General features: G+C 40.8%; 1 protein-coding gene across 2 annotated transcripts; it reads left to right on the top strand.

Annotated features, from left to right (window-relative positions):
- MRPS22 (mitochondrial ribosomal protein S22) lies at positions 1-27,141 on the top strand. Of its 2 annotated transcripts, XM_067033691.1 has the most exons (9): positions 39-226; positions 14,435-14,598; positions 15,683-15,847; positions 16,855-16,893; positions 17,691-17,834; positions 18,149-18,232; positions 19,509-19,654; positions 25,879-25,987; positions 26,990-27,141. In XM_067033691.1, exons 1-9 carry the CDS (start codon positions 55-57, stop codon positions 27,083-27,085), a joined length of 1,119 nt encoding a protein of 372 aa, XP_066889792.1. In that variant the 5' UTR covers positions 39-54; the 3' UTR covers positions 27,086-27,141. The 2 variants fall into 2 exon arrangements, with proteins under 2 accessions (XP_058921198.1, XP_066889792.1); XM_059065215.2 differs by lacking the exon at positions 16,855-16,893 and having other exon boundaries at positions 1-226.
- The last annotated feature ends 345 nt before the right edge of the window (positions 27,142-27,486 follow it).

The following is a 27,486-nucleotide window of genomic DNA, read 5'->3' as shown; positions in this document are numbered from 1 at the left end:
GCGAGACTCGGAATCGCTCTCAGCCGCTTCCGGCGTTAAGTGGCCCGGATAAGTATGGCGACCCTCAGAGCGTCTGTGTCGCTATTTACCCTGCAGGCAGGTTCTCGGGTCACCTGGCGGGTCTGTTTCCGGGCCCGCACTCGGCCCCGGCCCGGTTCCTTGTTCCAGCCTCTGCCCGGGGCCTGCAGGGTGGGAACGCCATGCCGTGGACTCGGCTCCGAGGCGGGTAAGTGACCTTCCGGGCGTCCGCTTGGGCGTTCTCCCGGGAGATGTAGAGCCTGCCTCAGGCTGGCGAGACCCACGCGGGGGCCCCGGCTCTTCCCGCAGCGCGACCTTAGACCCAGGCGGCTCTCTCCTGTACCCGCGGGGTCTGTCGTCTACCGCGTTTGTTCCTTCATTCCTTCACTTAAGCGTCAATGCCTGGGCTCCGCTCTTTGTAAAGCACAGAGCTAGGTTTAGGGGATACGGTGGACTAAGACTGACATGGGTTTTGCCTTGAGCTAACTCGCGGCCCAGTGGGGAATGGCAGTACAGTGTGACCCGGACTGTGATAGGGGACGCAGAGAAGAGTGGCACTCAAACTAGGTTGAAAAATCAAGGAAGGATTCCTGGAAAATATGGCCAAAGCTGAGACCTGGTTAATCGTGCCAGGGAGAAAACAAGAAGCATTCCATGCGGAGGAAACAGCATAAGCAAAAGTCCAGAAATGAGACTGAACACAGGTAGTTTGGGAACCCACTTTGGAGGTAGGATTGATGAGACTGGTTATGACTTTGAATCTGGATATCAAAGGAGAAACCAATGTTACTTCTCAGGTTTCTGGCTTGAGCATTTGAGTGGAAAGTAGTCCCATTTACACCAAGACAGAGAAGATTAATTATAGGGCGGTTTTTTAGAGCGGAATGAGAGGAGGAGAAGTGGGGGAGAAAAGGCAGGAGTAGAGATGGGAAGGGAAGCAAAATTAAAGTCTGTTTTGGACGCATTAAATTTGAGGTGCCTTTGAGATTCAAGTGGAGGCGTTGGGTATGCAGTTACATAGAAATTGAGAAGCACTGGAGTAAAAATGTTAACCAAAGCTGGCGGAATGGGAGGGATTATCTGAGGGGAGAGTAGTGCTGAGCACTACTGTGTACCAGGCACTGTAAGAGACCCTGGGTGCCAGAGACCAGGACAAAACAGGATTGTGGCCTTGGGAGAACACAGAGTCTAGTGGGGACACAGTGCAGTAAGCAGATCACCATAACTTTTTTTCTAAATGCTGTTGAAAGCCATTGATGAGTTTTAAGTATGGGAGTGATCTTGATTACATTGTTAAGATAAAAGTTTTTTCCAGTTTTATTGAGATATATTTGATATACAGCAGTGTATAACTTCAAGGTGTACAACATAATTTGATGTACATATATCGTGGAATTGTTACCACAGTAAGTTAACGTCCATCTTCTCACAGAGATACAAAAAAAGGAAAAAAAAAGCGTTTTTTTTCTTATGATGAGAATTTTAGGATTTACCTTCAACAACTTTCATGTATACCATACAGCATTCCTAGAATTTATTTATTTTAAAACTGAAAGTTTATACCTTTTGACCGCCCCGCCCCCCCCAGCACCATGCGCGTTCAAGCACGGTGACAAAGATCATACTGGTATTTGTCTTTCTCTGCCTGACTTATCTTAGTGTAATGCCCTCAAGGTCCATCCAAGTTGTCACAAATGACAGGATTTCCTCCATTTTTGTGGCTGAAAAATATTCTGTGTGTGTGTGTTATTTTACATATTAAATTTTAGACTTCTCTGACAGCCATGATTTTCTACTAGGACGTGATCTTTGGGATGCTTTTCTTCTCACTAATAATATTCTTTCTTAGTAACTTTAAAGACAGGATGCTATCAGGAGTGCCTACTCTAACAGAACCTCCTTTTACATGTTTTTAAACTATCTTTATGGAAAAATTCAGAAGTATCTGTAACAAAATTATATGTTATTCACTATATTTTACATATATATTTTTTACATACACGTGTGTGTATATGTGTTTATGTGTATATAAAGATGTGAGGTATATAAACATATCTCACTCTTGGGTACACATAAACATATACGTATGTATGTAAATATGTATACATACATATATATGTGAAATACGAATGAGTGAGTATATATCTCACATCTTTATCCATTCGTTTATCAATCGGTACTTAGGTTGTTTCTGTGTCTTGGCTATTGTAAATAATACTGCTATTAACTTGGGGATGCAGGTATCTCTTCAATATAGTGTTTTCATTTCCTTCAGATACATTCCCAGAAGTGGGATTGCTGGGTCATACGGTAGTTCCGTTTTTTTTTAGGAACCTCCATACTGTTTCCATAGTGGCTGTACAAGTTTACATTCCCACCAACAGTGCACAGGGGTTCCTTTTTTCTCCACATCCACACCAGCATTTGTTATCTCTTGTCTTTTTGATGATAGCTATTCTAACAGGTATGAGATGATATCTCATTGTGGTTTTAATTTGCATTTCTTTAATGACTAGTGATGTTGAGTACTTTACATGTACCTTTAATACATCTTTGGAGCAATGTCTGTTCAGGTCCTTTGCCCATTTTTTAGCTGGATTATTTGTTTTTTTGATATTGAGTTGTATGAATTCTTTATATATTTTGGATATTAATTCCTCATCAGATATATGGTTTGCAAATATTTTTTGTGTTTTGTAGGTTGTCTTTTCATTTGTTGGTTGTTTCTTTTGCTGTGCAGCAGCTTTTTAGTTCGATGTAGTCCCACTTGTTTATTTTTAATCTTATTGCTTGTGCTTTAGGTGTCATATACAAAAAAATCATTGCCAAGACCAATGTCGAGGAGCTGTTTTCCTGTGTTTTGTTCTGGGAGTTTTATGGTTTCTGGTCTTACATTTAAGTCTTTAATTCACTTGGAGTTAATTTTTGTGAATGGTGTAAGCTAGGGGTCTAGTTTCATTCTTTTACATGTGAATATCCAGTTTTCCCAGCACCGTTTATTGAAGAGACTGTCTTTTCTCCTTTCAGTATTCTTGGTTTCTTTGTCAAATATTAGTTGTCTCTATATGCATGAGTTTATTTATGCACTCTCGATTCTGTTCCCTTGGTCTATGTGTCTGTTCTTATGCCAGTACCATACTGTTTTGATTATATAGCTTGAAATCAGGAGGTGTGATTCCTCCTGCTTTGTTGTTCTTTCTTAGGATTACTTTGCCTATTCAGGGTCTTTTGTGGTTCCATACAAATTTTAGGTTTGTTTTTTCTGCCTTTGTTTTTTGGACCCTCGATAGGGATTGCATTGAATCTATAGAGGATGTTGGGTAGTATGGACATTTTAACAATATTGATTCTTCTAATCCATGAACACAGGATACCTTTCCATTTATTCATGTCTTCTTTGATTTCTTTTCAGCAGTGTTTTGTGGTTTTCAGTATAGCAATCTTTCACCTCCTTGGTTAAATTTATTACTAAATATTGTATTGTTTTTGATACTTTCTTTTTCAGATAATTTGTTGTTAGTGTACAGAAATGGTATTGGTATATTAATTTTGTGTCCTGCAACTTTACTGAATTTGTTGATTAGATCTAACAGTTTATTGATGGAGTCTTTCAGATTTTTTTATAGATAAAATCATGTCATCTGCAAATAGAGACAGTTTCCTTTTCAATTCTGTTGCATTTTATTTCTTTTTCTTGCCTGAGTACTCTGGCTAGAACTTCCAGTACTGTGCTGAATAGGAGTGATGAGATTGGACAGCCCTGTCTTGTTCCTGATCTTGGAGGAGAGGCTTTCAAACTTTCACCATTGAGTAGGTTGTTAGCTGTGGGTTTGTCATATATGGCCTTTATTATATTGAGGTTTGATCCTTTTGTACTTAATTTGTTAGAAGTTTTTAATCATGAATTTTGAATTTTGTCAAATGCTTTTTCTGTATCTGTCAAAGTAATCTTGTTTTTTTCCTTTCATTCTATGAATATTGATTGATTGACCTGAGTATGTTGAATCATCTTCACAGCCCAAGAAATCCCATTTGATCATGGTGAATGATCTTTTTAATGTTATGCTGAATCAGTTTGCTAGTATTTTATTGAGAATGTTTGGCCTGTAGTTTTTATTTATTTATTTATTTATTGTTGGGTCTTTGTTGCTGCGCGCGGGCTTTCTCTAGTTGCAGCGAGTGGGGGCTATTTTTCGTTGCGGTGCGCGGGCTTTCATTGTGGTGGCTTCTCTTGTTGTGGAGCCTGAGCTCTAGGCTCACCGGCTTCAGTAGTTGCAGCATGTGGGCTCGGTAGTCGCAATGCACAGGCCCTAGAGCGCAGGCTCAGTAGTTGTGGTGCACAGGCTTAGTTGCCTCGCGACTTGTGGGATCTTCCCGGACCAGGGCTCGAACCCATATCCCCTCCATTGGCAGGCGGATTCCCAACCACTGCGCCACCAGGGAAGTCCTGGCCTGTAGTTTTCTGTTAGTATCCTTTATTGGCTTTGGTATCAGGTTAATGCTGGCCTCATAATATGAGTTTGGGAGTGTTCCCTCCTCTTCGATTTTTTGGAAGAGTTTGCGAAGGATGGGCATTAATTCTTTAAATGTTTGGTAAAATTCATCTGTGAAGCCATCTGGTCCTGGGCTTTTCTTCATTGGGAGAATTTTTTATTACTGATTCAGTCTTCTTACTAGTAATTGGTCTGTTTTGATTTTCTGTTTCTTCCCGATTTAGTCTTGGTAGATTGTATGTTTTAAGAATTTTTCCATTTCTTCTAGGTTGTCCAGTTTGTTGGCATATAGTTGTTCATGCCTCGTGTGATCCTTTGAAATTCTGTGGTATCAGTTGTAATGTGTTTTTCAGTTACAATTTTGTTGGTTTGGGTCCTCTTTTTTCCTTGGTGTAGCTAAAGGTTTGTCAATTTGCTTATCTTTTCAATGAACCAACTCTTTGTTAATCTTTTCTGTTGTTTGAATTACATTTTTACGAGATGACTGTGATTGTTCTGTGGAGAACGGTCAGAATGGAGGCAGGGGGATAGGTTAGGAGGCTAAGGCAAGAGATAGGATGGCCTTGACTAGAGTAGTGGCAGTGGGAAATGGAGGATTAAAGACCGATTTATGAGGTGTAACAGGCAGTATGTTTTGTGTCAGTATCCTTTTTTGTAAAATGGGGATAATCATAGTATTTGTGGGGTTGTTAGGAGGATTAAATGTGCCAATTATGTAAAGTAGTTAGTACTGGCACATAGTAAATACCTAACAAGCTGCTAACATTACTCCTGCTGTTGGCTAGATGTGGAGGGTAAAGGAGAAGTCAAGAATGACTGTAGGCTTCTGGCCCATGTGACCTATTGGATGGTGCTAAGGATAATAGGAAAAGCAGGTTTGTGACAGGAGAGAAGTTATGGGTTGTGCTTTGGTAGTATTGAACTGCATGTGAGATATCCATTGGGTAGTTGGATGGAAGATGATCTTGGCTGGAGATTCAGATTTTAGAGTCTCCAGCATATAGAAGTAATTATAGGAGGTTAGGAGATCATCCATCAAGAACGTGAGAAGGGAGAAAAGAAGAACGTAGTTCAGAATCCTGAGGGACACCAGGACGCCAGCATTTATAGGACTAGCAGAGGAAGAGGTGGTTGGGAAGGAATGGCTTTTTTTTTTTTTCTAATGGAAATGGAGGTTGGGCAAAGGAATAGGCAAGCTGCGTAAGGCAGAGCTGAGATCTGAGTCTCCTCCTCTTCTGTCCAGCTTTCTGCCATGATGCCACATGACCTCTTCAGTATCATGTCCAGTGACCTGGGCCTCTTTTTCCTAGCTGGATCCCCTCAGCCTAGAATTTCCTTCCCTTTTTTCTCTGCTCTATTCAGGCCCCTGGGAAGCCTTCTTTGACCCTACCATGCCCTTCTCTGCTCCCAGGCTATGTTTAGTTTCTGCCTCTGTAATCACACAACCCCCTGTACCTTCCTTGTATGTAGCACTTGCTCTAAGGAGCGTAATGGAAGAGTGGAATTGATCTAGGCTCTAGCATCAGATAAACTTCGGTTTAAATCCTGGCTCTATCATTTAATAGCTAGTTGTCTTTAGGAAGACTCCAATATCTGATATCCTCATCTACAAAACTGGGATATCAGTATTTTGTGGGTTGTTGTAAGCATTCCTGAAAATGTATGTAATGAGTGGCATATAGGAGACAACTCTGTAGATGGTAGTAACCATGATTGTTGTTCATGTTGCATTAGCTACTTTTTTCATGTTGCTTTTTTCTTCACTAGACTCTCAGTGCCTTTTTGGCAGAAACTGTATCTTTATCATAGTGAATGCTCAGTAATTTTAAATGAATGAAGGAAGGAATCTTGTAGGTATTAGTATTATGCATACTGAGGTAGACCGTGTGTTAATAATTTTTTTTTTCTTTTGACTTTTGAGAAAAGAAAGAGCTTTATTGCAAGGTCAGCTACCAAGGACACAGGACTCAAATCTGTCTTCTGGATCCAGGATTTGGGGTGAAATTTAAGCGATTAGGGGAATTTCAAACTTGGAAGCTGATTGGCTAGTCTTGAATCAGTCCACATAAGCTACTTGTGTTGCTGGAAGCCAGCTTTTCCGCGTTGAACAACTTCTCACTGCGTAAAGAGCTCTGGTGGCAACATTTCTATTCCTTAAATTCCGTAGACTGAAGATTCTTGGTTCCAGGGTCACTCTGGAGACATGGGTTCCCATCTTGCATATGCATGCGCTGTGTCTGTAAAATAACTCAAGGTTTGATTAATCAACAACCTATTTAAGGAGACAAAACCAGTTGAAGCTGGTGCTGTTTCAATTTGATGAATCAACAACCTATTTAAGGAGGTAAAACCAGTTTAAGCTGGTCAATGTCTTACATGCTGTTTCACAGTGTAATATTATACAGGCTTTTTTTTTTTTTTTTTAAACATCTTTATTGGAGTATAACTGTTTTACAATAGTGTGTTAGTTTTTCCTTTACAACAAAGTAAATCAGTTATACATATACATATGTTCCCATATCTCTTCCCTCTTGCATCACCCTCTCTCCCACCCTCCCTATCCCACCCCTCTAGGTGGTCACAAAGCACAGAGGTGATCTCCCTGTGCTATGTGGCAGCTTCCCACTAGCTACCTAATTTACATTTGGTAGTGTATATATGTCCCTGCCACTCTCCCACTTCATCACAGCCCACCCTTCCCCCTCCCCATATCCTCAAGTCCATGCTCTAGTAAGTCTGTGTTTTATTCCTGTCCTACCACTAATCTCTTCATTACATTTTTTTCCCTTAGAGTCCATATATATATGTTAATATGGTATTTGTTTTTCTCCTTCTGACTTACTTCACTCTGTATGACAGACTCCAGGTCCATCCACCTCATTATAAATAACTCAGTTTCATTTCTTTTTATGGCTGAGTAATATTCCATTGTATATATGTGCCACATCTTCTTTATCCATTCATCCGATGATGGACACTTAGGTTGCTTCCATGTCCTGGCTATCGTAAATAGAGCTGCAATGAACATTGTGGTACATGACTCTTTTTGAATTATGGTTTTCTCAGGGTATATGCCCAGTAGTGGGATTGCTGGGTCGTATGGTAGTTCTATTTGTAGTTTTTTAAGGAACCTCCATACTGTTCTCCATAGTGGCTGTATCAATTTACATTCCCACCAGCAGTGCAAGAGGGTTCCCTTTTCTCCACACCCTCTCCAGCATTTATTGTTTATAGAGTTTTGGATGATGGCCAATCTGACTGGTGTGAGATGATATCTCATTGTAGTTTTGATTTGCATTTCTCTAATGATTAATGATGTTGAGCATTCTTTCATGTGTTTGTTGGCAATCTGTATCTCTTCTTTGGAGAAATGTCTATTTAGTTCTTCTGCCCATTTTTGGATTGGGTTGTTTGTTTTTTTGTTATTGAGCTGCATGAGTTGCTTATAAATTTTGGATATTAATCCTTTGTCAGTTGCTTCATTTGCAAATATTTTCTCCCATTCTGAGGGTTGTCTTTTGGTCTTGTTTATAGTATCTTTTGCTGTGCAAAAGCTTTTAAGTTTTATTAGGTCCCATTTGTTTATTTTTATTTTGATTTCCATTTCTCTAGGAGATGGGTCAAAAAGGATCTTGCTGTGATTTATGTCGTAGAGTGTTCTGCCTATGTTTTCCTCTAAGAGTTTGATAGTGTCTGGCCTTACATTTAGGTCTTTAACCCATTTTGAGTTTATTTTTGTGTGTGGTGTTAAGGAGTGTTCTAATTTCATACTTTTACAGGTAGCTGTCCAGTTTTCCCAGCACCACTTCTTGAAGAGGCTGTCTTTTCTCCACTGTATATCCTTCCCTCCTTTATCAAAGATAAGGTGACCATATGTGTGTGGGTTTATCTCTGGGCTTTCTATCCTGTTCCATTGATCTATATTTCTGTTTTTGTGCCAGTACCATACTGTCTTGATTACTGTAGCCTTGTAGTAGAGTCTGAAGTCAGGGAGCCTAATTCCTCCAGCTCCATTTTTCGTTCTCAAGATTGCTTTGGGTATTCGGGGTCTTTTCTGTTTCCATACAAATTGTGAAATGTTTTGCTCTAGTTCTGTAAAAAATGCCAGTGGTAATTTGATAGGGATAGCATTGAATCTGTAGATTGCTTTGGGTAGTAGAGTCATTTTCACAATGTTGATTCTTCCAATCCAACAACATGGTATATTTCTCCACCTATTTGTATCATCTTTAATTTCTTTCATCAGTGTCTTATAGTTTTCTGCATACAAGTCTTTTGTCTCCTTAGGTAGGTTTATTCCTAGATATTTTATTCTTTTTGTTGCAGTGGTAAATGGGAGTGTTTTCTTAATTTCACTCTCAGATTTTTCATCATTAGTGTATAAGAATGCCAGAGATTTCTGTGCATTAATTTTGTATCCTGCAACTTTACCAAATTCATTGATTAGCTCTAGTAGTTTTCTGGTAGCATCCTTAGGATTCTCTATGTATAGTATCATGTCATCTGCAAACAGTGACAGCTTTACTACTTCTTTTCCTATTTGGATTCCTTTTATTTCTTTATTTTCTCTGATTGCTGTGGCTAGAACTTCCAAAACTATGTTGAATAAGAGTGGTGAGAGTGGGCAACCTTGTCTTGTTCCTGATCTTAGTGGAAATGGTTTCAGTTTTTCACCCTTGAGAATGATGCTAGCTGTGGGTTTGTCATATATGGCCTTTATTATGTTGAGGAAAGTTCCTTGTATGCCTACTTTCTGCAGGGTTTTTATCATAAATGAGTGTTGAATTTTGTCAAAAGCTTTCTCTGCATCTATTGAGATGATCATATGGTTTTTCTCCTTCAGTTTGTTGATATGGTGTATCACGTTGATTGATTTGCGTATATTGAAGAATCCTTGCATTCCTGGAATAAACCCCACTTGATCATGGTGTATGATGCTTTTAATGTGCTGTTGGATTCTGTTTGCTAATATTTTGTTGAGGATTTTTGCATCTATGTTCATCAGTGATATTGGCCTATAGTTTTCTTTCTTTGTGACGTCTTTGTCTGGTTTTGGTATCAGGGTGATGTTGGCCTCATAGAATGAGTTTGGGAGTGTTCCTCCCTCTGCTATCTGTTGGAAGAGTTTGAGAAGGATAGGTGTTAGCTCTTCTCTAAATGTTTGATAGAATTCGCCTGTGAAACCATCTGGTCCTGGGCTTTTGTTTGTTGGAAGATTTTTAATCACGGTTTCAATTTCAGTGCTTGTGATTGGTCTGTTCATATTTTCTATTTTTTTTCTTGATTCAGTCTTGGCAGGTTGTGCATTTCTAAGAATTTGTCCATTTCTTCCAGGTTGTCCATTTTATTGGCATAGAGTTGCTTGTAGTAATCTCTAATAATCTTTTGTATTTCTGCAGAGTCAGTTGTTACATGTCCTTTTTCATTTCTAATTCTATTGATTTGAGTCTTCTCCCTTTTATTCTTGATGAGTCTGGCTAATGGTTTATCAATTTTATTTATCTTCTCAAAGAACCAGCTTTTAGTTTTATTGATCTTTGCTATTGTTTCCTTCACTTCTTTTTCATTTATTTCTGATCTGATCTTTATGATTTCTTTCCTTGTGCTAAATTTGGGGTTTTTTTGTTCTTCTTTCTCTAATTGCTTTAAGTGTAAAGTTAGGTTGTTTATTCGAGATGTTTCCTGTTTCTTAAGGTATGATTGTATTGCTATAAACTTCCCTCTTAGAACTGCTTTTGCTGTATCCCATAGGTTTTGGGTTGTCGTGTCTCCATTGTCACTTGTTTCTAAGTATTTTTTGATTTCCTCTTTGATTTCTGCAGTGATCACTTCGTTATTAAGTAGTGTATTGTTTAGCCTCCATGTGTTTGTATTTTTTTACAGATCTTTTCCTGTAATTGATATCTAGTCTCATAGCATTGTGGTCGGAAAAGATACTTAATACGATTTCAATTTTCTTAAATTTGCCAAGGCTAGATTTGTGACCCAATATATGGTCGATTCTGGAGAATGTTCCATGAGCACTTGAGAAAAATGTGTATTCTGTTGTTTTTGGATGGAATGTCCTATAAATATCAATTAAGTCCATCTTGTGTAATGTATCATTTAAAGCTTGTGTTTCCTTATTTATTTTCATTTTGGATGATCTGTCCATTGGTGAAAGTGGGGTGTTAAAGTCCCCTACTATAATTGTGTTACTGTCAATTTCCCCTTTTAAGGCTGTTAGTATTTGCCTTATGTATTGAGGTGCGCCTATGTTGGGTGCATAAATATTTACAATTGTTATATTTTCTTCATGGATCGATCCCTTGATCATTATGTAGTGTCCTTCTTTGTCTCTTGTAATAGACTTTATTTTAAAGTCTATTTTGTCTGATACGAGAATTGCTACTCCAGCTTTCTTCTGATTTCCATTTGCATGGAATATCTTTTTCCATCTCCTTACTTTCAGTCTGTATGTGTCCCTAGGTTTGAAGTGGGTCTCTTGTAGACAGCATATATATGGGTCTTGTTTTTGTATCCATTCAGCCAGTCTGTGTCTTTTGGTGGGAGCATTTAATCCATTTACATTTAAGGTAATTATCGATATGTATGTTCCTATTACCATTTACTTAATTGTTGCAGGTTGTTCTTGTAGGTCTTTTCCTTCTCTTGTGTTTCTTGCCTAGAGAAATTCCTTTAGGATTTGTTGTAGAGCTGGTTTGGTGGTGCTGAACTCTCTCAGCTTTTGCTTGTCTGTAAAGGTTTTAATTTCTCCATCAAATCTGAATGAGATCCTTGCTGGGTAGAGTAATCTTGGTTGTAGGTTTTTTTCCTTCATCACTTTAAATATGTCCTGCCACTCCCTTCTGGCTTGTAGAGTTTCTGCTGAAAGATCAGATGTTAGCCTTATGGGGATTCCCTTGTGTGTTATTTGTTGTTTTTCCCTTGCTGCTTTTAATATGTTTTCTTTGTATTTAATTTTTGACAGTTTGATTATTATGTGTCTTGGCGTGTTTTTCTTTGGGTTTATCCTGTATGGGACTCTCTGTGCTTCCTGGACTTGATTGACTATTTCCTTTCCTATATTAGGGAAGTTTTCAACTATAATCTCTTCAAATATTTTCTCAGTCCCTTTCTTTTTCTCTTCTTCTTCTGGGACCCCTATAATTCGAATGTTGGTGCGTTTAATGTTGTCCCAGAGGTCTCTGAGACTGTCCTCAGTTCTTTTCATTCTTTTTTCTTTCTTCTGCTCTGCAGTAGTTATTTCCACTATTTTATCTTCCAGGTCACTTATCCGTCCTTCTGCCTCAGTTATTCTGCTATTGATCCCATCTAGAGTATTTTTCATTTCATTTATTGTGTTGCTCATCGTTGCTTGCTTCCTCTTTATTTCTTCTAGGTCCTTGTTAACTGTTTCTTGCAATTTGTCTATTCTATTTCCAAGATTTTGAATCATCTTTACTATCATTATTCTGAATTCTTTTTCAGGTAGACTGCCTATTTCCTCTTCATTTGTTAGGTCTGGTGTCTTTTCATCTTGCTCCTTCATCTGTTGTGTGTTTTTCTGTCTTCTCATTTTGCTTATCTTACTGTGTTTGGGGTCTCCTTTTTGCAGGCTGCAGGTTCGTAGTTCCCGTTGTTTTTGGTGGCTGTCCCCAGTGGCTAAGGTTCGTTCAGTGGGTTGAGTAGGTTCCCTGGTTGGGGGTCTAGTGCCTCTGTTCTGGTGGATGAGGCTGGATCTTGTCTTTCTGGTGGGCAGGTCCACGTCTGGTGGTGTGTTTGGGGATGTTGGTAGCCTTTTTATGATTTTAGGCAGCCTCTCTGCTAATGGATGGGGCTGTAGACCTGTCTTGCTCTTTGTTGGGAATAGGGTGTCCAGCACTGTTCGTTGCTGGTCCTTGAGTGAAGCTGGGTCTTGGTGTTGAGATGGAGATCTTTGGGAGATTTTCGCCGTCTGATACTACGTGGAGCTGGGAGGTCTCTTGTGGACGAGTGTCTTGAGGTTGGTTCTCCCACCTCAGAGACACAGGCCTGGTGCCTGGCTGGGGCACCAAGAGCCTTTAATCCACACGACTCAAAATAAAAGGGAGAAAAAATAGAAAGGAAAGAAAAGGGAGGAAGGAAGGAAGGAAGAAAGGAAGGAAGAAATGAAGGAAGGATGAAAGCAAGAAAGGAAGGAAGGAAGATGGAGAGGAGGGAAGAGAGGAAGGGAGGAAGGAAGGGAGGAAAGAAGGGGGGAAGGAGGGAAGAGAGGAAGGGAGGAAGGAAGGGAGGAAAGAAGGGGGGAAGGAAGGAAGAAGGGAGGGAAGGAGGGAAGAAAGGAAGGAAGAAAGGAAGAAAGAAAGGGAGAAGACAATGCAGAATAAAGTATAGTTATTAAAATAAAAAATAGTTATTAAGAAGAAAAATTTATATTAAAAAAAAAACAGAAAAACGGGTCGGTCTAACCCTAGGACAAATGGTGAAAGCAAAGCTATACAGACAAAATCTCACACAGCAGCACACACATACACACTCACAAAAAGAAAAAAAGGGGAAAATAATAGTATATCTTGCTCCCAAAGTCCACCTCCTCAACTTGGGATGATTAGTTGTCTATTCAGGTTTTCCACAGATGCAGGGCACTTCAGGTTGATTGTGGAGCTTTAATCCGCCGCTTCTGAGGCTGCTGGGAGAGACCTCCCCCTCTCCTCTCTGTTCGCACAGCTCCTGGGGTTCAGCTTTGGACTTGGTCCCGCCTCTGCGTGTAGGTCGTCTGAGGGCCTCAGCCCTTTGCTCAGACAGGACGGGGTTAAAGGAGCAGCTGATTGGGGGGCTCCGGCTCACTCAGGCTGGGGGGAGGGAGTGGCACGGGGGCGGGGCGAGTCCGCGGCGGCAGAGGCCTGCGTGACGCTGCACCGGCCCGAGGCGCACCGCGCGTTCTCCCGGGGAAGCTGTCCCTGGATCCCGGGACCCCGGCAGTGGTGGGCTGCACGGGCTCCCGGGAGGGGCGGTGTGGAGAGTGCTGTGCTCACACACAGGCCTCTTGGTGGCGGCAGCAGCAACCTTAGCGCCCCACACCCGTCTCTACTGTCAGTGCCGACAGCCACGGCTCGCGCCTGTTTCTGGAGCTCCTTTACGCGGTGCTCTTAATCCCCTCTCCTCGCGCCCGAGGAAGCAAAGAGGCAAGAAAAAGTCTCATCTCTTCGGCAGCTCCGCGCCCGTTTCTGGGGCTCCTTTAAGCGGCGCGCTTAATCCCCTCTCCTCGCGCCCAGGAATCAAAGAGGGAAGAAAAGGTCACTTGCCTCTTCGGCAGCTTCAGACTTCTCCGGAACTCCCTCCCGGCCAGCCGTGGCGCACTAACACCTTCAGGCTGTTTTCACTCTGCCAACTCCAGACCTTTCCCTGGGATCCACCCAAGGCTCAGTTCCCAGCCCCGCCCGCTGCGGCGGGTGAGCAGACAAGCCTCTCGGGCTGCTGAGTGCCGATCGGCACCGATCCTCTGCGGGAATCTCTCCGCTTTGCCCTCCACACCCTGTGGCCGAGCTGTCCTCCGCGGCTCCGGAGCTCCCCCCTCCGCCACCCACAGTCTCCGCCCGCGAAGGGGTTTCTAGTGTGTGGGAACTTTTCCTCCTTCACGGCTCCCTCCCGCTGGTGCAGGTCCCGTCCCTATTCTTTGTCTCTGTTTATTCTTTTTTCTTTTGCCCTACCCAGGTACGTGGGGGAGTTTCTTGACTTTTGGGAGGTCTGAGGTCTTCTGCCAGCGTTCGGTGGGTGTTCTATAGGAGAAGTTCCACGTGTAGATGTATTTCTGATGTCTCTGTGAGGAGGAAGGTGATCTCTGCGTCTTACTCTTCCGCCATCTTTATGTGTTAATAATTTTTATTGTTGACTTTTCCATTTAGAGGTCTTGTTGGTTTGTCATTTTTGACATCTTATTTACTAAAAATTCATTTTAACAGAATCTGGTAGCTCAAAGATCAAGAAACCTACCTTTATGGATGAGGAAGTCCAAAGCATACTCATCAAGATGACAGGCTTAGATCTGCAGAAGATTTTTAAGCCAGCTATACAAGAAGTGAAGCCACCAACTTATAAGCTAATGACCCAAGCACAGTTGGAAGAGGTATGTGAATGTAAGAATATTGGTATAATACCTTCCTTTAAAGGATTAAACAAGATTTCCAGGACGCCTTCAGATGTTGGTAGCTGCTTTTCCACGGGTGCTATTGAGGGGGAGTTGTAGGCACAGGAGTGAAAAAAGAAATGTGAGCAGGCAGGCAGAGAGGAGCAGGGGATGTGGCCAAAATTAGGCAGACTGGGCATGTGGGTCAGGCCTGGCTGTCCAGCAGAGCCGCCTCTGCTCCAGAGCCAGCTTGATCAGCCTCCCTTTGTGCTGCCTGTTCCAGCTTCCTTCCTAGAGGAACGTTTGTTGTGAGTACTTTGAGGCTGAGGCTTTGGTGAGATTATGAGATCCTTCTGGACAGCATCCAACTCCAGGCAAGGGTCCTCCTGGAGTCGTGGGTATTGAGTGCTTTGTGGAAAATGCTTTGATGTATGAATATGTGAAGAGCAATAGCTCTTCTTTCTAATTCAAAAATAATTAACAGTCATAGCAAAGAATTCAAATACCCAATAGCATATCACACGAAGGGCCCCTTTCACCTCTCACAGGTAACCACCGTTAACAGTATGGCACGGAGCAGTGTGCTCAGTGGTTAAGGGCATGGGCTCCGGAGTTAAGTTGCCTGGGTTTAAATCCTAGTGCTGCAGCTTCTTAGCAATTTACTTAACATTTGTGTGCCTCTATTTTCTCTCTCATAAAATGACATAACAGTAGCACTTAGCTCATAAGGTAGTTGTGGGCATTAAATGAGCCAAATATAATACAAAATATTTAAACACATAGTAAGCACCCAATAAGTGAAATCCTTTGTCCTATTTCAGGCAGCTTTTGTGGCCTGGCTCTGTCCTAGAACATCCCTTTGCTGTTTTGATAATGGTTAATCCTGTAGCTAGTGCTCTCAGCCACACCACAGAGGCAAAGACCAGGGCCCAGGAGCCCAAGTTTGGCTTTTTACTCACTTACTCATGGCTACAGCTTCTTCTCTTTGCAGTCTTTAGCATTTTTCATTAGTATCTGCTTTTGTCAGGTAATTCTTTTGGTCTGTAACCTTGCGGCTTTCCCAAGAAATATTTTATTTCATTAGGCTACAAGACAGGCAGTCGAGGCGGCTAAAGTCCGATTAAAAATGCCACCAGTTCTGGAAGAGCGAGCGCCAATAAATGACGTGTTAGCTGAAGATAAGATTTTGGAAGGAACAGAAACAGCCAAATATGTGTTTACTGATATATCATATAGCATACCACACCGGGTAAGTATATGTCTAATTGCAAAACGATTTTTATTTGAAATACTGTGTAGAGATGGGCCTGAGGGACGAGGGTCAACATCGTGCGACCCAGCTGTCTCTGAATCTTCCAAACCAGAATTTCTGCGACTGAGTGAGACCTGGCAGATACAGCATAAAGAAGAAAAATGCAAACCAGCACCACATCATCATGTCACCATTTCCTTACAGATTATGGACACAGTATTTCCAGATTGACTGCAGAAAAAAAAGACAGGTGTGCTGAGACAGAACAAGACAGAAACCTACCCTCAAACCACAAATAGGAAAGTATCTTCAAGGCAATAGGAGAAGGGAGATTCTTTCTGCTCAAGTTAGACTGATTTCCTTAGCTGAAGCTTTTTAAGATGGAAATTCTTGCTGATGCCCAAAAAACTCAGACTTCCTGAAGGATTTTCAGTGTTCAGAATTTGCAGTGAAAATGGCAGGTTTCCCCAGATAATTTTCAGGCGCCACTTCATCTCTTGTAGTTTTTCTTGTCTAGCTCCTCTTCCTCTGATTGCCAGTTCCAAAAGAACACTCTGGCATTTACAAAATATATTAGTTGTTTGAGCCTTTTCAAGTAAAGAGTAAAAGAGTAATTTACAGTTCAGCCCACAAAATGCAGTAGAATATTACATAGTGATAGGGCTGAGAAAAGGGCTACCCTGTATTAATCTTTTTATCCTATGTGATTTTGGTTAGAAGACATGATTTGAGCAATGTCCATGTCTGTGTATCAGTCACATGTATATCTGACATAATGAACAGGGATCAGAGTTTCATTTTTAATTAGAGTTTTTGCTTTTATATATGCTTGCAGTGCTGTGCAGGCTGGTTGTGGGAGCATTCTGACCTGAGAGGGAGAAAGGAACTTGGAATTCAAATTACCAAAATCCTTTTGAGGAATAACTGTGTTACTTTGCCATCTGCTATTTTTTTTTTTTTCTATCTGCAGTGCTTGATGAAAGTTTTAATTATGTTATCCTCAGAACACATTCAGAGACTCTTACATCTCTGAAGAGTTGAGAGTGAGTACCATCTGGTTAATTTAAACATTAATCAGATGTGTCTCATTTATCTGCTATGTGCAAAGCTCTGTGTAAGTCACTCTGGGTGTTGGGAAGAATTGTAATCCACAGTTCCTGACCTCTTCCAGCTCTGTAACAATATTAACAATATCTGAGAGGTGTTAAGAATCCTGCACGTGATAAATTGCCAGTTGGGTGGTGCACACAGTGGGTGGAATTCAGTGGAGGAAGCAGTCCTGTGGCCTGGGATTTGGCAGGCGGGCCAGCCAGTCTCTCTGACACTTTTGTCTCCAGTATGAGGCATCACAGACGTGTGGGATTAAGACTCCACACGTTTGGGTTTGTTCCTTCAATCCCTGGGATTTTAAACATAAATCATAAAGTAGTAAAGTCTGTGTGAGATCTTAGGTTGGGGAAATGAAATAATTCACAAAGGTTTTATAGCACTTCTTTCTTCTGAAATGGATTTAGATGAATCTCAGGTCTCCTTTTTTTTAGTTGAACCGTTTTATGTATTGAACCCACTTGAGGGCTATAGATCACATTTAGTACATACTTTCATTTAGGTTTCTGCTTGTCAAGAGGCACGGCAGTGATTAGTGAAGGGAGTATGAAATCTCGCCCGGTCTTTGAGGCTTACAATTATCATTGAAATCATACAGATGATTGCATCTTACGTTTCCCGGTTGCATTTTATATTGTTGATTGCAAGTTATTCTTATAATGGTGCTTAGTGGGACACTGGAACTAAAAATAAGTCCTCACGAACTCATCCTTGATTATGTTTTCTGTTTCAGGAGCGTTTTATTGTCATCAGAGAACCAAGTGGCACACTACGCAAAGCCTCTTGGGAAGAAAGGGACCGGATGATTCAAGTTTATTTCCCAAAAGAAGGTCGTAGAATTTTAACACCAGTAATTTTCAAGGAAGAAAATCTTCGGGTAAGGTGATTTTGGTTTCATAGAGGTAGTGCTGATGGTTTCTTTGTTGAATAGTTGGCTCTGGTGCTGCTGGGCATTTTTCTTTGATAAACAGACATTTCTAATGATAAGGAGGGTTATTTATCTTGTAATTGGATTAGCTAGGATTTGAATCCAGGTGTGACAGTTCCGAGAGGCCTGTGTTGTTTCTGCATCCCTCTTGCTGGGCACAGGTGTGGCTTGTGTGTGGATGGGCAGGCCCGGCATGGCGTCAGGACAGGTGTCGCACTCTCATGTTCTTCTCATCTAATTCCAACTCTGCTGTGTCGGTTTAGACCATGTACAGCCAGGACCGGCACGTTGATGTCCTCAATCTCTGCGTTGCCCAGTTTGAGCCAGATTCTGCTGAATATATCAAAGTGAGTGTATTTTACAGTTTCTAAAGTAGGGGATTAAGTATGATTAAGAGTATGGTTTTTTAATCCAGCACAATGAGTTAGGTTATAAGCTTTGATACAGGGGGAAGAGAAGGGAAATGCCTGAACACCTATCAAGTGCCTGATGTACACCAGATAGATATTTTCATCCTCACAACCACCCCTGTCTGAAGGATGAGAGAACTTAAGCTTGGAGAGTTAAGTAACTTGTTGAAAGTTGCACAGCTAGTCAGTGGTAGAGATAAGACCCAAACTTGATGGCAAAGACCATTCTTTTTTCAGCTTATCACACAGGAAACAGTTGTTCACTGAAATTTGCCACAAAGCAGTGTATGTATCTTACAGTTCAGTTTAATAAATAATCATATGGTACCTTCCATGTATAAGGCATTATTGTGGAGGTATAGGTTATGGCATGAACTAGGATAGGGAGCCCTGTCAAAGTCCAGAAATGATTGTGGGGAAGAGTGCTAGTTAAGTATACAGATAATTACCACCGTAGGTCTAAGATGTTAGGTGCTAAGAGAAGGTTACAATGTGCTCTCAGGCGTCATAGGGTTCTTGAAGAGGGTTCTGGAAGGACAGGGAACGTTATGGCTGGTGGAGTTGGGTGAGGAGAGGTGTTTCAGGTAGAGGGGAAAGTATGAACAACAGGCAGGAAACAGAGTATACTTGAGAAATGGCCAGTCATCTGGTTTGCTTGTACACGCAGTGTCTATGTAGGGGAGTGGTTCAAGATTAAGCTAGAAAGGTAGATGGGGCCACATCACAGGTGACCTCAGATGCTAGGCTGACGAATCTGGACTTCAGTCAGCAGCCTTTTGAACACAAGAATGCCCTCATCAAAGTCCTCATTTAGGAAGATCACTCTAGAAGAACTGAAGGAACATTAGTTAATAAGTTGGAATGGGGTAGTTGATTGGATAGGGAAAAAAGGGAGTGGTGGCCCATTATTTCCAGTGGTCCATATATATATATATATACATAATAGGAGCTTCATAAATAGTGCGTGGCTGCTGAAGAGTAATTGATCTGGCTATAAATGTTGGGCAGACTTGTTCCAGGCCCTACATACTTCTACAGTGGAGGGCTGGTCTAAATCATATCTGCTGGTTAGTGATAGTGGAGGCCGGTATAAGTGCACCTCGTTTACTGATACTTTCTTGGGCAGTTCACATGCTAGTAGATGTATACCCGGTAATGCTGCTCACTTCTATTTATTTTCATATTTCTGAAAAATTGCATTTTGTGTGGATAGATTCATCATCAGACCTATGAAGATATAGATAAATACGGAAAGTATGACCTTTTACGTTCAACAAGACACTTCGGTGGAATGGCTTGGTATTTTGTAAATAAGAAAAAGATTGATGGTTTACTGATTGACCAGATTCAGAGAGATTTGTAAGTATGATCTTAGTAAGTAAAGAAATTCTTATTATCATTAAACTTGTATTTAATCTGTTATTTTTCCAGTGATAACAATGTACTGTCCAGTGATAGGTTTCACTTACCTCAGTTTATTTATGGGTTTGTTTTTCCAGTATAACCCAGTTTTCTCAGTCTTTGCTTCCGTGTTGTGTAAACAGGGCTGGATTCTTTGAAAGAGTAAATGGCTTTGGATCTGTACTGTATACCCTGGATATTGACTTATCCCTGGCCTTATTGGTGTTCCTGGATACCAGTGAACTTTCCATATGCTCAAAGGGGATTAAATAGGAAATGTAAAGAAGTAGACATAAGCTCTGATGGGTGCTTTTCATTAAAAGTCATCATTTAATTTATGAAAATACTCTTGATCCTCCTTGTTTTTGCAAGATTTTTAAGGCATTAAAAAGGTTACAGGTTTTTTTCAAAGTTGCGTGAAACAAAGAATGTCTGTTGTATTTTAGCATGCAACTGGTGTGCACCCAGCCTTCTAGCTGAAATACTACTTTACAACTTGTGATGAACTGAGGAGAAGATTGTTTTCAAGTATCGTTCCATTGGTTGAGTTAGAGAAAGGCCAAAATAACAAGGAAAAGAAACCAACATGGCTGTAGTAAGAAAGTCACCAGAGAGCTTAGTGATTACTGCCATCTTGAATGTAAGGAGTTTTGACTCAGACTATCCTCCGTGTAATCTGAACCGTTCACACAAAGGTAAGGCATTTGGAACTAGAAGGTTCCATATTGTCTAAGAATTACAGCCCATATGGAAACAGTGTCATTTCTCATAGAAACATCATTCCTAATGGTAAGTGATTTCCAGGCTAGCCTGCTTCTCCAGCATATGTAGTGTAATCCAATTCAGAGGGCAGAAATACACCTTCATCCCACGTAAGTAGGAGGCTGCTGGTGGTCATGAGGATGCTCAAAAATGACTTACCTTTAGGTGCATTAGCAGTGACATCTGTGAATGAATTTTCTTATAAAGCTTCTCAAATGTAAATATTCTGAAATTATTTTATTATAAAAAGAATTTAACATTTTTTATAAGAAATTAGAGCAACACAGAAATGTACTTCTGGACTTCCCTGGTGGCACAGTGGTTAAGAATCTACCTGCCAATTCAGGGGACACAGGTTCTATCCCTGTGTCCCATGCCGAGGAGCAACTATCCACATGCCAAGGAGCAACTAAGCCCGTGCATCACAAGCCTGCGCTCTAGAGCCCGCGAGCCACAATTGCTGAGCCCGCATGCCACAACTACTGAAGCCCACTCGCCTAGAGCCCATGCTCTGCAATGAGAAGCCACCGCAGTAAGCCTGCACACTGCTCTGAAGAGTAGCCCCTGTTCACCGCAACTAGAGAAAGCCCATGTGCAGCAATGAAGACCCAACACAGCCAAAAAGGAATAATTTTTTTTTTTTTTTTGCTGTATGCAGGTTTGTCACTGTTGTGGCCTCTCCCGTTGCGGAGCACAGGCTCCGGACGCACAGGCTCATTTGCCATGGCTCATGGGCCCAGCCGCTCCGCGGCATGTGGGATCTTCCTGGATCAGGGCACAAACCCATATCCCCTGCATCGGCAGGCGGACTCTCAACCACTGCGCCACCAGGGAAGCCCAGGAATAATTTTTTTTAAAAAATGTAATTCTTTGAAAATTAAAGTTCTTTATCGAGGAGTACTAATAAGTGATATTATAGTAATACTCATCACACATATGCTTTACCTCTGAAGCAGTTCATTTGCATACTGGGAGGGAATTTTGAGTTACCTGAATTTCCTGATCTGCTTAAGTAAAACTTCCTGTGGGAATGCTGAACAGGACAGTTTGCTGCAAATCCCAGGCTAAACAGTAGAGGGTGCATGTCCTCAGTGAATGGCTATCATTCATGGCCAGAATTGAGATTCTGCACATTTCAAACTGAAGTTCCACTGTTGGTTTTGAATTGAGATGCCTTTAAAATCTTTACATGTAAATTTATTTTTTTTTAATTTGGCTGGGTGTGAAGCTAAATTATCCTGTGAGACACAGGCATTGTACCGTAGCATGAACGTTAAGAAGCCCTAAGCATGACTCAGATATAGAAACCCATTTAAGCTCTTTATGGGTTCACATGGTTATGCTCTAAGGAGAATTACTGTTATCTTTTGTTGTCACGATTATTGGATTATTAGATTACAACAAACACAACAGATTTATACTGAACATTTAAAAGATATTTTTCCTCTGGAAAGTTTTAGTTTCTCACGTCTGGCTTCTCAGTTCTACCAAGACATGGCCTTTAGGGTGGATGGGCCTTGGAATGAACCCAGAGCATCTCTCAAAGGTCACCATGTCTTAAATTATTTACCCCACTCTAGAAGGGTTTTTTTTTTCCCTTTAACATCTTTATTGCAGTATAATTGCTTTACAATGTTGTGTTAGTTTTTGCTCTATAACAGAGTGAATCAGCTATACAGATACATCCATCCCCATATCTCCTCCCTCTTGCGTCTCCCTCCCACCCTCCCTATCCCACCCCTCTAGGTGGTCACAAAGCACCGAGCTGATCTCCCTGTGCTATGCAGCCGCTTCCCACTAGCTATCTGTTTTACATTTGGTAGTGTATATATGTCCAGGCCACTCTCTCACTTCATCCCAGCTTACCCTTCCCCCTCCCCGTGTCCTCAAGACCATTCTACACTTCTGTGTCTTTATTCCTGTCCTGCCCCTAGGTTCTTCAGAACCAATTTTTTTTTTTTTTTTAAGATTCCATATATATGTGTTAGCATACGGTATTTTTCTTTCTGACTTACTTCACTCTGTATGACTGACTCTAGGTCTGTCCACCTCACTACAAATAATTCAATTTTGTTTCTTTTTATGGCTAATATTCCATTGTATGTATGTGCCACATCTTCTTTATCCATTTGTCTTGTCAGTGGACACTTAGGTTGCTTCCATGTCCTGGCAATTGTGAACAGAGCTGCGATGAACATTGTGGTACATGACTCTGAATTATGGTTTTCTCAGGGTATATATGCCTAGTAGTGGGATTGCTGGGTCATATGGTAGTTCTATTTGTAGTTTTTTTAAGGCACCTCCATACTGTTCTCCATAGTAGCTGTATCAATTTACCTTCCCACCAACAGTGCAAGAGGGTTCCCTTTTCTCCATGCCCTCTCCTGCATTTATTGTTTGTAGATTTTTTGATGATGGCCACTCTGACTGGTGTGAGGTGATCGTTCATTGTAGTTTTGGTTTGCATTTCTCTGTTGATTAGTGATGTTGAGCATCTTTTCATGTTTGTTTCAATCTGTGTATCTTCTTTGGAGAAATGTGTATGTAGGTCTTCTGCCCATTTTTGGATTTTTTTTTGATATTGAGCTGCATGAGCTTCTTGTATATTTTGGAGATTAATCCTTTGTCAGTTACTTCATTTGCAAATATTTTCTCCCATTCTGAGGGCCGTCTTTTCATCTTGTTTATGGTCTCCTTTGCTGTGCAAAAGTTTGTAAGTTTAATTAGGTCCCATTTATTTATTTTTAATTTCCATTTCTCTAGGAGGTGGGTCAAAAAAGATGTTGCTTTATGTCAGTGTTCTTCCTATGTATTTCTCTAAGAGTTTTATAGTGTCTGGACTTAAGTTTAGGTCTTTTTTTTTTTTTTTTTTTGTGGTACGCGGGCCTCTTACTGTTGTGGCCTCTCCCGTTGCGGAGCACAGGCTCCGGACACGCAGGCTCAGCGGCCATGGCTCACGGGCCCAGCGGCTCCGCGGCATGTGGGATCTTCCCAGACCGGGGCACGAACCCACGTCCCCTGCATCGACAGGCGGATTCTCAACCACTGCGCCACCAGGGAAGCCCTAAGTTTAGGTCTTAAATCCATTTTGAGTTTATTTTTATATAGGTGTTAGGGAGTGTTCTAATTTCATTCTTTTACATGTAGCTGTCCAGTTTTCCCAGCACCACTAATTGAAGAGGCTGTCTTTTCTCCACTGTATATTCTTGCCTCCTTTATCAAAGATAAGGTGACCATATGTGTGTGGGTTTATCTCTGGGTTTTCTATCCTGTTCCATTGATCTATATTTCTGTTCTTGTGCCAGTACCGTACTGTCTTAATTACTGTAGCTTTGTAGTAGTCTCAAGTCCGGGAGCCTGACTCCTCTAGTTCCATTTTTCTTTCCCAAGATTGCTTTGGCTGTTTGGGGTCTTTTGTGTTTCCATACAAATTGTGAAATTTTTTGTTCTAGTTCTGTGAAAAATGCCAGCAGTAGTTTGATAGGGATTGCACTTAATCTGTAGATTGCTTTGGGTAGTAGAGTCATTTTCACAATGTTGATTCTTCCAATCCAAGAACATGGTATATCTCTCCATCTGTTTGTATCATCTTTAATTTCTTTCATCAGTGTCTTATAGTTTTCTACGTACAGGTCTTTTGTCTCCTTAATTAGGTTTCTATTTTATTCTTTCTGTTGCAGTGGTAAATGGGAGTGTTTCCTTAATTTTTCTTTCAGATTTTTCATCATTAGCATATAGGAATGCAAGAGATTTCTGTGCATTTTGTATCCTGCTACTCTACCAAATTCCTTGATTAGCTCTAGAAGTTTTCTGGTAGCATCTTTGGGATTCTCTGTGTATAGTATCATGTCATCTGCAGACAGTGAGTTTTACTTTTCTGATTTGGATTCCTTTTCTTTTTCTTTTCTGATTGCTGTGGCTAAAACTTCCAACCTATGTTGAATAATAGTGCTAAGAGTGGACAACCCTGTGTTGTTCCTGATCTTAGCGGAAATGGTTTCAGTTTCTCACCACTGAGGACAATGTTGGCTGTGGGTTTGTCATATTATGGCCTTATGTTGAGGTAGGTTTCCTCTATGCCTACTTTCTGGAGAGTTTTTATAAATGGGTGTCGAATTTTGTCAAAAGCTTTTTCTGCATCTATTGAGATTATCATATGGTTTTTACCCTTCAGTTTAATATGGTATATCACATTGATAGGTGTATATTGAAGAATCCTTGCATTCCGGGGACAAACTCCACTTGATCATGGTGGACGATCCTTTTAACGTGCTGTTGGATGTGTTTGCTAGTATTTTGTTGAGGATTTTTGCATCTGTGTTATTGAGTTAATTGGCCTGTAGTTTTTTTTGTGACATCTTTGTCTGGTCTTGGTATTGGGGTGATGGTGGCCTCGTAGAATGAGTTTGGGAGTGTTCCTCCCTCTGCTATATTTTGGAAGTTTGAGAAGGATGGGTGTTATCTCTTCTCTAAATGATAGAATTCACCTGTGAAGCCATTAGAAGGGTTATTTTTATATACCCTCTCAGCTTTGAGGTGGCACATGGTAGGAAGGTATTGACTATGTGAGAGCATAGAGATTATTTAGTTTGCGGAAGGCTAGGTAAGTTTTAAGGTTCATAAAAATTGTTTATAGGTTTCACAGAAGATAAGTAAAAACTGTAGGAATTGAGCTTTTGTTATGGCTTTATCATAGAAAGTTGTGTGACACTAGATAGGTTGCTGAGGTAGAACCTGACTTTCCTTTTGTTTGCTATGCATAATTTCACATTGGCTTCCCTAGGATGCTGATTTTTTACTGATGGGTTCCTTTGAATACAGGAGGCCTGGGAGTCTTGCCTTGGACTCCTAAAATGCCTCATACAGAGGCATCTGTCTGCTAATTCAGAGTCTCAATGAAAATTCGTTAGCAGATGTCACTGCTAATGCACCTAAAAGCAAGTGGCATTGAGCAATCCCCATGACCACCAGACTCTGGCTTATGTAGGATGAAGGTACAGTCACACCCTCTGAGTTGGATTATGTTATCTGCTGATGATGTGGGCTGGCTTGGAAATCATCCACCATTAGAATGCTGTTTCTACAAGAAATGATGTCCTGCTTCCAAAAAGGATACAGCCACATTTAGAATATATTCACTGTCATAAATTGGGCCCTTCCTGTATTAACTCCTGCCCTACCTATCTCAGAGTTGGTATGAAGCCTAAATTAGCCAGTATTCCTGTAAGTGCCTTTGAAAATATGAAACTGAAGGCCGTAAAAAATTTTTTCTGGCCCAAGGAAAGTTTGAAATGTAATTTAAAGTTTGGCACATTTTATAGGACTGTTAAGCAAAAGAAGAAAACAGTACAAACAAAAATTAAAAATTAAAAAAGAAGAAAGCAATAAACCCTTTTTAACAGTCAACCCTTTCCCTCTAGAGTTGATGATGCCACCAGCTTGGTCCAGCTCTATCACATCCTCCATCCAGATGGCCGGTCAGCTCAAGAGGCCAAAGAGCAGGCTGCTGAGGGATTACATTTAGTTAAGGTAAAGGGACTTTTTTCACATTAGCTACTGTGTGATGACTGAGTTGGAAAGAATTTTTAAATGGGTCATATTTAATGGTAACTAAACAGATTTGTGGCCTTGAACCAGAGTGATCAGAGCTCCCATATTTCTTTAGCCTGGACAGTAGAAACAGAGCTGCTGCTGGAGTCCAAGAAGTTCAGACAGTGGGGCAGTAGCCCCCCCGTTTTTTGCAGTACTGGCAACTAAGTGGTGAGGTCACCAGCAGGGCATGGTGGAGGACTGCTGGGTAGCACACATCCCCAGTGCAGCTTCCTGTCCGCCAGTTGGGTCACATTCCTGTTCAGGTGTCCAGAAGCTGGGAGGGTAGTGCTTCTATAATACCAAGCCTTAGTTGCGCTATCATTTTGGAATTGCATACCTCTCGAAACTATGGGCTAACGTAGATGTCTCTGTAAATGTTGAGAGACGATTTTTTTCAGGAAGGGAAGGGGAGATCGTTGTATAATTTTCATCTCTAGATTCTAATGCTCGGGATAGACATGTATTTGTGGATCTGGCTTCTATCCCAATACTACTTCATGCATTCTTCAAAGCAGTTATAAAACTTACTAAGGATCAAAACAACCAGTGATGATGACATCATAGGTGGGGCAGAAAAAAACCCATTCTTTAAAGTTGAAAAATCAGTTTGCTAACTCTCATCCTCCAGATTTCTCTTGAACCTTAATGGTTTTTATTTTGATCCAGCAATGTCAGGTTTCTTAATTTTCTTCTGAAAGATGGCACCCATATTTGGATACCTCTGGTGTTTAGAATTAGTATTGCTTTAACTGTGATACTGTTTTCTGTCCATGTACTATGCTTATTGTTTGGTAATCAGAAAAATACTGGAAATGTGGAAGGCTTTTTAAACTGGGACTTTCCTTTGCTACTACAGAAATGTTTGTTAGTGATGTCTCAAAACTAAAAACTTTATCAATAGTATGTGCTCTATTATTTTCAAACTTTTTTTTTAAACAGGTCTTTGCAGAAACAGAAGCACAGAAGGGAGCATATATAGAATTAACACTGCAAGCTTATCAAGAAGCATTCATTAGCAATTCTGCAGCTTCCTAAAAATATTTTTTAAATAAATTTCGTTTTACTAAATACGGGCTAGTTTTCTCTGTTAATACTGAGTGGTTTAAAAATGTCAAAATTGGGAGCTCCCTATAAAATTACTTCTTTTTTTAAATTCCAAGTAGTGCCTCTATCAGAAATACAAAGAAAAACTTGTTACTCTGCTCACTTTCCTAGGCTACAAGGGGATAACTGAGAAGTACATCTTAGTGCCTGGTTATGAATTTTTCTAATCATGTCAGATAAGTATACTGTAACAAGAAAGGAAAAAAAAAGTACTATGCCTCTCTGTGTTACCAAATGGGCCAGTCGGTAATTTAACTAGAGCCCAGCTTAAAGAGGTCAGAGGAGCTGGGGTTTCAGACCCTGATTCCAGAAATGGGTACCTACCAGACAAA

This window comes from Kogia breviceps, chromosome 5, assembly GCF_026419965.1.
Source record: "Kogia breviceps isolate mKogBre1 chromosome 5, mKogBre1 haplotype 1, whole genome shotgun sequence".
Classification (NCBI taxonomy): domain Eukaryota; kingdom Metazoa; phylum Chordata; class Mammalia; order Artiodactyla; family Physeteridae; genus Kogia; species Kogia breviceps.
Note: the sequence above shows the minus strand (reverse complement) of the source record. Positions and strands in the feature narration are given on the sequence as shown.

Bases quoted from the DNA above. Each gene is read 5' to 3' on its own strand.
- MRPS22 (XM_067033691.1), top strand. From the start codon at position 55: ATGGCGACCCTCAGAGCGTCTGTGTCGCTATTTACCCTGCAGGCAGGT. The intron at 227-14,434 runs GTAAGTGACCTT...TCATTTTAACAG, and splicing joins TGGACTCGGCTCCGAGGCGG to AATCTGGTAGCTCAAAGATC. The intron at 17,835-18,148 runs GTAAGGTGATTT...GTGTCGGTTTAG, and splicing joins TCAAGGAAGAAAATCTTCGG to ACCATGTACAGCCAGGACCG.